Genomic DNA, 8551 nt, shown 5'->3' with positions numbered 1-8551 from the left:
ATTCTTGGATTTTATCCTAGGACAGAGGGCTTTCATGGAAAAATCAGTGAATCTGAATATGGATTGTCCATTAGCTCATAGCATTGTATCAATGTTAATTTCCTGGCTAAGATAATTATAGTAAGGTTGTGTAAGTTGTTCAATTAGGGAAAGCTGGAGAGAGAGTGTATGGAAACGGTCTTAATATTTTTGAAATTTCCTGTAAGTCTAAAATGATGTCAAAATAAATTAAAATATGTAATCAAAAGGATTTAAAATAAGAAAAGAGTACGAGTTCCTATTGCACTGCTCCGCGGTGTCAATCTCTTTTCCCTCCTTTCCCTATTTGTAATTCCCTTTCGTTTTCTTTCATTTACTTATGTTTTGAAGTCTACTTGAGATGCAATGTTAGGTCAGCATCAGGTGCACAACAGAGTGATTCAAGAACCTGTATGTTACTCTCTGCTCACCACAGTGGAGCTCCCGTCTGTCTCCACAGGACGCTGTTGTAATACCATTGACCCTGTTGCCTGGGCTGCACGTTCATCGTCGTGACTTATTCATTCCATAACTAGAAGCCTGTACTCCCCTCCCCTGACCCATCTTTCCCGTTTCCCACCTCCTTCCTCTCGGGCAGCCATCACTTTTTTCTCTGTATTTATTGGTCTGATTTCTACATTTTGTTGTTTGTTTTGTTTTCTAGATTCAACATACAAATAAATCATATGGCATTTGGCTTTCTCTGTCTAACTTATTTCACTTAGCAGAATATCCTCTAGGTCCATCCATGTGGTCACCAATGGAGAGATTTCATTGTTTCTTATGGCTGAGTGATATTCCATTGTACATATATATGACCTCTTCTTCATCCATTCATTTATCAATGGATTATTATTATCTATAATATAATATTATAACTATAAGATTATGATATCTATAATATAATAATATTAAATTATCTAATCATTTGTTGATGGATATATATTATCTTTTCAAACTGGTATTGTCATTTTCTTCAGATAAATACCCAGGAGAGGAATTACTGGATTGTATGGTATTCCTATTTTTAATTTTTTGAGGAAACGCCATTCTGTTTAAACTCCATACTGTTTTCCACACTGGTTGTACCAGTATACGTTCCCACCAACAGAGCACAAGGCACCTTTTTCTCCACATCCTCACCAACACTTGTTCTTTCTTTTCCTTTTGGTCCTAGCCATTCTGGCAGGTGTAAGGGGATATCTCATTGTGGTTTTGATTTGCATTTCCCTGATGTGATGTTGAGCATCTTTTCATGTGTCTATTGGCCATCCCAGGTCTTCTTTCGGAAAATGCCTATTCAGGTTCTCTCTGTATTTTTAATCAGATTATTTGTTTCTTTGGTGGTGAGTTGCACAAGTACTTTTTATATTTTGGATATTAGCTCCTTGCTGGATGTATCATTTGCAAATATCATCTCCTGCTTCGCAGGTTGCTTTTTCGGTTTTCTGATGGTTTCCTCTGCTGTGTGGAAGTGTTTCAGTCGGTGAAGTCCTAATAGTTTATTTTTGCTTTTATTTTCTTTGTCTAAAAACATCTATCTAGAAAAATATTTCTAAGGCTAATGTCAAAGAGATCACTGCCTATGTTCTCTTCAAGAAATTTTATGCTTTCAGGTCTTACACTTAGGTCTTTAATCCATTTGTGTGTATTGTTGCCTTTATTTCATTCTTTCACATGTACCTGTCCAGTTTTCCCAACACCATTTGTTGAAGAGATGTCCCCATTGTGTACTCTTGTCTCCTTTGTCATAGATTGACTATATAAGCATATTTCTAGACTCTCTATTCTATTCCATTGACCTTTATGTCTATTTTATGCCAATACCATACTGATTTCGTTCCTATAGCTTTGGAGTATACTTTGCAATCTAGGATTATGATACGTTGAGCTTTGTTCTTCTTTCTCAAGATTGCTGTGGCTACTCAGGGTCGACCTTTTACATAAAAGTGTAAAATGAGCCTGGAAAAAGCTAACGAACTAGAAATGTAGCAGGGAAACAGAAAGATCATTTTAATATGTCCCTCCCACCTCTTGGGCAGCATAGATTGTATCTCTATTAGTTTTGCTCCAAGCACAGACAATCTTTCATGGCACTTTGCTCACAGGAGAAGTCATACGCCCCTCCTGCTGGCTCTCTCCATATGGCTGCACCCACAGGGGATTTGCATATTGTCCCCTAGGGAGGAACTTCCCTTGCCAGTCTGAGATAAAAGATCAACTCTCCACTTGTCTTTACTGACCAGGACTCATCTCTTTCACTTGTCAGAATGAGGTTCCCTGCTCAGCTCCTGGGGCTCCTCATGCTCTGGTTTCCAGGTAAGGACAGAATGTCCGAAGAGTGAAGGAAAGTGGGGTTGTTAGGATGAATTCTGAGGGCACCATACTTTCCCACATAAATTTAGTTTCCACGTGAGATGGATGTCTTCCTACTGGGATGGGGCATGTGACTTTTAGATCTGTGAGAGAGGAAGAGTCCTGAAGGAACAGGACCTGTATGTCCTCTGCTGACTACGTGGCACCGAAGAGGGGGAGGGTTTAGGTGACCTCAGTAGATCCCGTCGTGTCTTGCCAATCTCTGGTTCTTTTTTGAAATTGGAAAGGTTTGAGTTTTGAATAAAGTCCCTTAAAAACCCTTTTAGACTGAAATACAGAGCAAAGGGAAATTACGGGAATTTTCCACAATGTTTGCACTTAACCTTGCACTTCTCTCTTCTTACTTTAGGATCCACTGGGGATGTTGTGATGACGCAGACCCCAGTGTCCCTGCCCGTCACCCCTGGAGAGCCGGCCTCCATCTCCTGCAAGGCCAGTCAGAGCCTCCTGCACAGTAATGGATATAATTACTTGTATTGGTTCCGGCAGAAACCGGGCCATTCTCCACAGCCCCTGATCTATGCAGCTTCTAACCGTTTCACTGGGGTCCCAGACAGGTTCAGTGGCAGCGGGTCAGGGACAGATTTCACCCTCAAAATCAGCAGGGTGGAGGCTGACGATGTGGGAGTGTATTACTGTGGGCAAAATTTTCTGGCTCCTCTCACAGTGGTTAAGGCCCGAACACAAACCTCCCCGCCTGGGGGTCCAGCTGCCCCAGTGCAGAGCTTCTCTGGGGACTCACAGGACACTCTCTGAGTCTGTGTCAGAGGAAGGAGCTGGAGGACCCGGGGGAGCAGCTTGCAGCTGGGCATCAGGCTGCACGCGTTAAGGCCCCGCCAGCTGCCCAGCCTGGCATGGCAGACGCAGCAGGGGAGCGTAGGGAGTCCTGTCCCATGAGGAACCGGTTATGGTGAAGGGAAGAGCTCCTGACGGCTCCCCCTAGTCCTCTGTGCCATGCATGTATTGTCAAATAAATACAGTCACTCTTGTAACCAGAGAAGTGTCATAGATGTGTGCCGGGAATGTTAATACCTATTGGAAATAAACAGTTTGGGCTATGTTTTCACAGAATCGCATATGGTAATATAGGTATTTTGTCCCGTTCTCCTTTCCTACTTCTGTACTTACACTACCCCTCCGTGAACATGCTCAAGACAGTGTTCTACACAAGCTGCCCTCAAGGAGACTGTGGGTGAGAAAAATTAGGAAAAGTGTCTAATTCTGATAAAATCAAAATAAACATTTACAAATGTTTGGTTTTTATAATATTACAATGCCAAGCGTCTTTGATTCCCTTCAGCTACAGTTTCCTGAGTGAAAATGGAGTCTTGCAATTTCAAATTTGGACTTTGAAAGTAAACAGCAAAAAGTATGATTGAGACAAAAGTTACGGTTCTACATCCCAGGAAAAGCCAGAGTATATGGGATTTTTCTTTCTCTCCTAAATGGTAAGGGTGTTAACTATATTGAACTTACACACTGCTGTAGACAGTATGAATTTGATACTCCATTGCTGTAAGAAAAGGTTGTGAACAAATCATAAATGAATTATTTTCACATGATGTGGTCATTAACTAAAAATGACCCTGAATAATATATTTTTTGGAAATCTATAGAAAACTGATGTGCGTGGAATAGATTCCATTCAAGAGTGCTGCAACGTGACCCCTGACCTAACAATGGGTCATGTCGTTTGTAATCACACATACGATAGAAGTAAAGTAATGGAATTGAGGCAACAACTCATCCTATTTCTAGCTGAGAAAATAAAGTGTATTAGAGATGATTGCCTTTTCTAAGATAATGAATATCATGGCAAAGGCAATAAAATGCAATGTGTCAATTCCGGTACCTTTTAAAAGAAGTGTGAACAAATGCATCTACCAATCCAGCGGACTGGAGCCCGCAGATCATGGAATTTATGACAATAAAGTAATTTCGAATATTGATTAAGTGCATGATGAGATGGAAAGAGATGATGAAAGCAGTGGAAGGAAATGCAACGAGAGCTGGAAGACCAGGGGCTCAGCAGGGCCGTAGTCATCTTCTCTCACAGGATTGACACACCTTGTGATCTGGAATTTCTGCTTTGATGAGACAGCCAAAGTCCCTCAGCGTGTTGAGATAGGTAGAGGAATCCTACAAGATGCTTGTATCCCAAAGGTGCTGCATTCAAAACAAAATAGTGAAAATAAATGATGTCCTAAATCTGAAAGGGGACACCAAGGAGAATCAGAAGACAATCAAATTGGTTGTTACACAGAAATCTGAAGATACAGATGATGGAATATGACAAGATTTCTCTTTCTCTAAGGTCACAGTCCAGAGGTGGGCAGGCTCCCCTGGTGAGGGAAGTGGTTCTGCTGCATTAGGTCACTTGGTTGTTCCCCAGCTGGGCACTGTGTGTAGTGATGAGAGTCCTTGCTCTTAATTTCTGCAGCTGGTTTCAAATCCTATTAATTAATTAATTAATATATTTATAGGGTGTTTTTTGCTTTTAGGTATGTCCACGCGCAGCATGGGACTCAAAGTTACAGCCCTGAGATCAAGAATCACATGCTGTACTGACTGAGCCAGCAAGGTGCCCCAAACCTTTTCATTTGTGCACTGGTGGTCACTATTTCAAAATATATGGCACGTCTGAAAGGAGAGTCTCCGAAGTCTACAGGATTTCATACCTAAGGCAGCCTTTTTGTGTCATGTACTTATATGATAGGACTAATGGATGCCATAGTCATGAGTCTACTGTTACATTATGTTCATGACAAAGTAGGTTCCTTGTCCCAACCAATACTCTCATCGGTAAACCAAGAACTCTGTGAACTCTTGGATGGTGACGGCAGCTGAGCCTACTGGGTCAGGAAGGCTTCAGTGCATCTGGAACACAACTAATCCCAGGATTGATGCATCACACCTTCTCTGGGGGAACGGATGAGCTGTACAAAATTAGGAATAAGTGGTTGGGGGGCCTTAGTGCCTGCTGGTGGCAGCTCAGATACCCAGAGGTGACAATAATTAGCCCTACCCGAGTGGAGATGGTGGTGGTGGGCTGTCACCGTGGCTGCATCACTCATGAGCATATCTAGCAAATACCGTGGAGCTTGAGACCAGGACTGAGGGCAGCTCAGCTGCTCAGAGGTAAAAGTTTGTTTGCTTTGTGTCTTACCTGGGGTGCACGCTCTGCTGAATTTTGACAAAACATTGAGTTCCACTGCCATAATGTCCACTCCCTTCTGTACGCCCACAGTCCTTTTTCCAGATCTCATCATCAGTGATCTTGCAATTTTCTCCTTCCAGGCCCTTGATTATTCAGACATCCGGGAATCCCTGTCAACCCTCATCTCAGGCCAGCTCTGCATTTGTAGGAGTCAGAGTCGTAAGGACAGGAAACCGTAGTAAGTGACACCCCCGGGTATGTTAGTCAAGCTGTGCCCATGGATAGAGAAACCCAAATGTTTGGAAGACTTCGAGAATTCTACTCTCTTCCTATCTATACATCTCTTTTTTTATCCTAAATACCAAAGCAGCCTCACGTCCTCCTTGATTTTGCTTATCTCCAAGGATCCTTAAAACAGAATTGTGGTCAAGGAAAGTCAGATACAAGACAGTGTGGGGATCCCACAGGTCTCTTCAATCCCAGTTTGTGTTACAGTTTTCCCTCCTTCTTAGGCGTTTTTAAGGGATATTCTGACTCATCCTGCTGCGTGATCATCAGAGTGTGCGTTTGAGGATTTAAAAAAAACACCTTCCACGCAGTTAGGGCTGATTTTCAAGAAGGGGAAGCAAGACAGTGGTTGTGGACTCCCAGCATGGAGGAGGCTAGAGTCAGTGCTGAGAAGCTGTGCATGTGGGAAGGAAGAATTTTTCCCTCAGACCAAGGGTCATAGCCTTGGAGCCCTTGGGTGGGAACCTCTATCAGAGAGCCACAGGCACATGAGTTGGTTCAGTTCTCATCAGGATGCCTGAGTTTATCATGGCCACCCCTGCCTGGCATGCAAGTGGGGACGCACCCTCCATGATATCTCCACAAGGCCCCCAAAAGCAAGTGCTGTCAGGTCCCTCAGTGGAGGGGAAATGGACTCCAGTGGAAGAAGCAGGCTTCATCCTGGGACAAGTGAGACGGAGCCTGCGGGAGAGACACCCTAGTCCCCAGTCAGAAGGCAGATGGGCACTGGAAGTAGGAAAGAAGCCTCTCCTAATTATACTGATGGCCTGTAAACTTGAGGCCCCCCACTTACTGACAGACCTTCTCCTCTGCCGCGGTGGAAGTCCAGCATGTGGAGTGGGTCGAGGCAGGCCAGAAGAAGCACATCACGGAGAGCTGGCTCCTTCCTTACCCTCCAGCAGGAGGTTCTATTCTGTGTCTGGTCCCTGTCAGGGATAGAAAAGTCCCCCCTCAACATTTCTTATTTCTCACCTAGGGTTCCAGTCCCCTTCTCAGGTCCCAAGCTCCACAGCCCTTGGGACTATGGGGACCCTTCCCTGGGAGCCTCTCGCTCTCATGCTCCCCTCCCCCATCTCGCCTCCAGCACTCCCAGAGCACGTCACCTACAGTCAGGGAACATGGGCTTCATTAGGATAGATCATCAGAGTGTGTGATCCAATTACGCACTGAATCCTCATTTTTTCGCAGTTCTGTGGTGTCAGGACCTCTCTCTGTCCTTTTGAGGAGACACAAGCTGGTATACTGCTGTCCTCAGTGCAAACGTCAAAGAAAACTATTCATTTTCCTCGTTTTTGCACAGTTGACATACAACGTGACTCAAGTTTCAGGTGTACAACATAGTCACTCAACAATTCTACACATTGTTCAATGCTCACACCGTAAGCGTAGTCCCCGTGTGCCACCATACGTTATTACAATAGTACTGACTATATTCCCCACGCTGTGCTTTTCATTTCTGTGACTCTTCATTTTATATGTGGAACCTTGTACCTTGTGACCCCTACACCTAGTTCACCCATCCCCTCATCCCTCTCCCCCTGGCAACCATCAGTGTGTTCTCTGTAGGTACGAGTGTGTTTCTGCTTCTTTTTTTGTTCATTTGTTTTGTTTTCTAGATTCCATGTGAAGGGAAACCCTGTAGTATTTGGCTCTCTCCGGCTGACTGATTTCACTTAGCCCAATCCTCTCTAGGTCCATGCACGTGGTTGCAAGTGGCAAGATCTCAGTCTTCTCTATGACTGAGGACATTCCATTGTATCATAAATGATATGTTCTTCACCCATTCTTCTCTGGTTGAACACTTGGGTTGCTTGCATATCTTGGCTGCTGTAAATAATGCTGCAATACACACAGGGCCACGTGTATCTTTTTGAATCAGTGTTTTTGTGTTCTTTGTGTAAATACCCAATAGTGGAGTTACTGGATCCTATCGTCCTTCTATGTTTAGGTTGTTCGAGAACCTCCACACTGTTTCCACACTGGCTGCACCAACTTTCAGTTCACAGGGGTCACATTTCAGCACATCCTCCTCTGCATTTGGTATTACTTATCTTTTTGATACTAGCCATTCTGACAGGTGTGCAGTGGTGTCTCATTGTGGTTTTGATTTGTATTTCCCTGCTGGTGAGTGATGTGGGGCTCCTTTCCTGTGTCAGTTGGGATTTGTATGAGAAACGTCTGTTCACGTCTTTTGGAAAACGGTGTATAATTTCAGGTTCTCTAAGTCTTCCGGACGTGGTTCTTTATTTTTAAAATCCAGGTTTGGAACTCAGAAAACTCTCCTTTGGTTTCGACACCCTGTGGCTGAGACTGTTAGAAGATCTGGGCTCCAGGCAAAGCTCTGCCCCTTCACGAGCTCATCAGATGACTCCCTTTAACAGCAGCCACAATACGCCCAATTGAAACATGAAAGTTGTGCCCAGGGCACAAGGAACTACAGACACCGTGGCAGCACAAGGAGATGTATCTTGTCTAGTATCCAACCTGTGACTGTGGATATGAGCCCTCCAGCAGGTTTTATTTTCTACTCGCATCAAATGGGGCTCTAAGGTTAAATAAGAGCGGCATGGGTGGGTAACAGTGTGGGCTCGGGAGCTGGAATGCCTGAGTGTAAACTCTGACTCCAAACTCCACTGGGAACGAGCTGTACGACCTCCGACAACCGTGTCATTTTTCTCACCCATAAAGGAGGACGTGAATCATCCTATGTCA

General features: G+C 44.1%; 1 long non-coding RNA gene and 1 gene segment (V, D, J or C); both read left to right on the top strand.

The window, feature by feature from the left end:
* Positions 1–2185: 2185 nt before the first annotated feature.
* LOC117800798 lies at positions 2186–3328 on the top strand. The segment is given in 2 exon segments: positions 2186–2337; positions 2744–3328. Coding segments are annotated over 2 exon segments (456 nt in total).
* A 148-nt stretch (positions 3329–3476) lies between these two features.
* LOC117800799 lies at positions 3477–4967 on the top strand. The gene is made up of 3 exons (XR_004623174.1): positions 3477–3586; positions 3695–3842; positions 4896–4967. It is a non-coding gene; the product is annotated as an uncharacterized LOC117800799 (long non-coding RNA).
* The last annotated feature ends 3584 nt before the right edge of the window (positions 4968–8551 follow it).

The sequence above is a fragment of the Ailuropoda melanoleuca genome, unplaced genomic scaffold, assembly GCF_002007445.2.
Source record: "Ailuropoda melanoleuca isolate Jingjing unplaced genomic scaffold, ASM200744v2 unplaced-scaffold8051, whole genome shotgun sequence".
NCBI lineage: Eukaryota > Metazoa > Chordata > Mammalia > Carnivora > Ursidae > Ailuropoda > Ailuropoda melanoleuca.
Note: the sequence above shows the minus strand (reverse complement) of the source record. Positions and strands in the feature narration are given on the sequence as shown.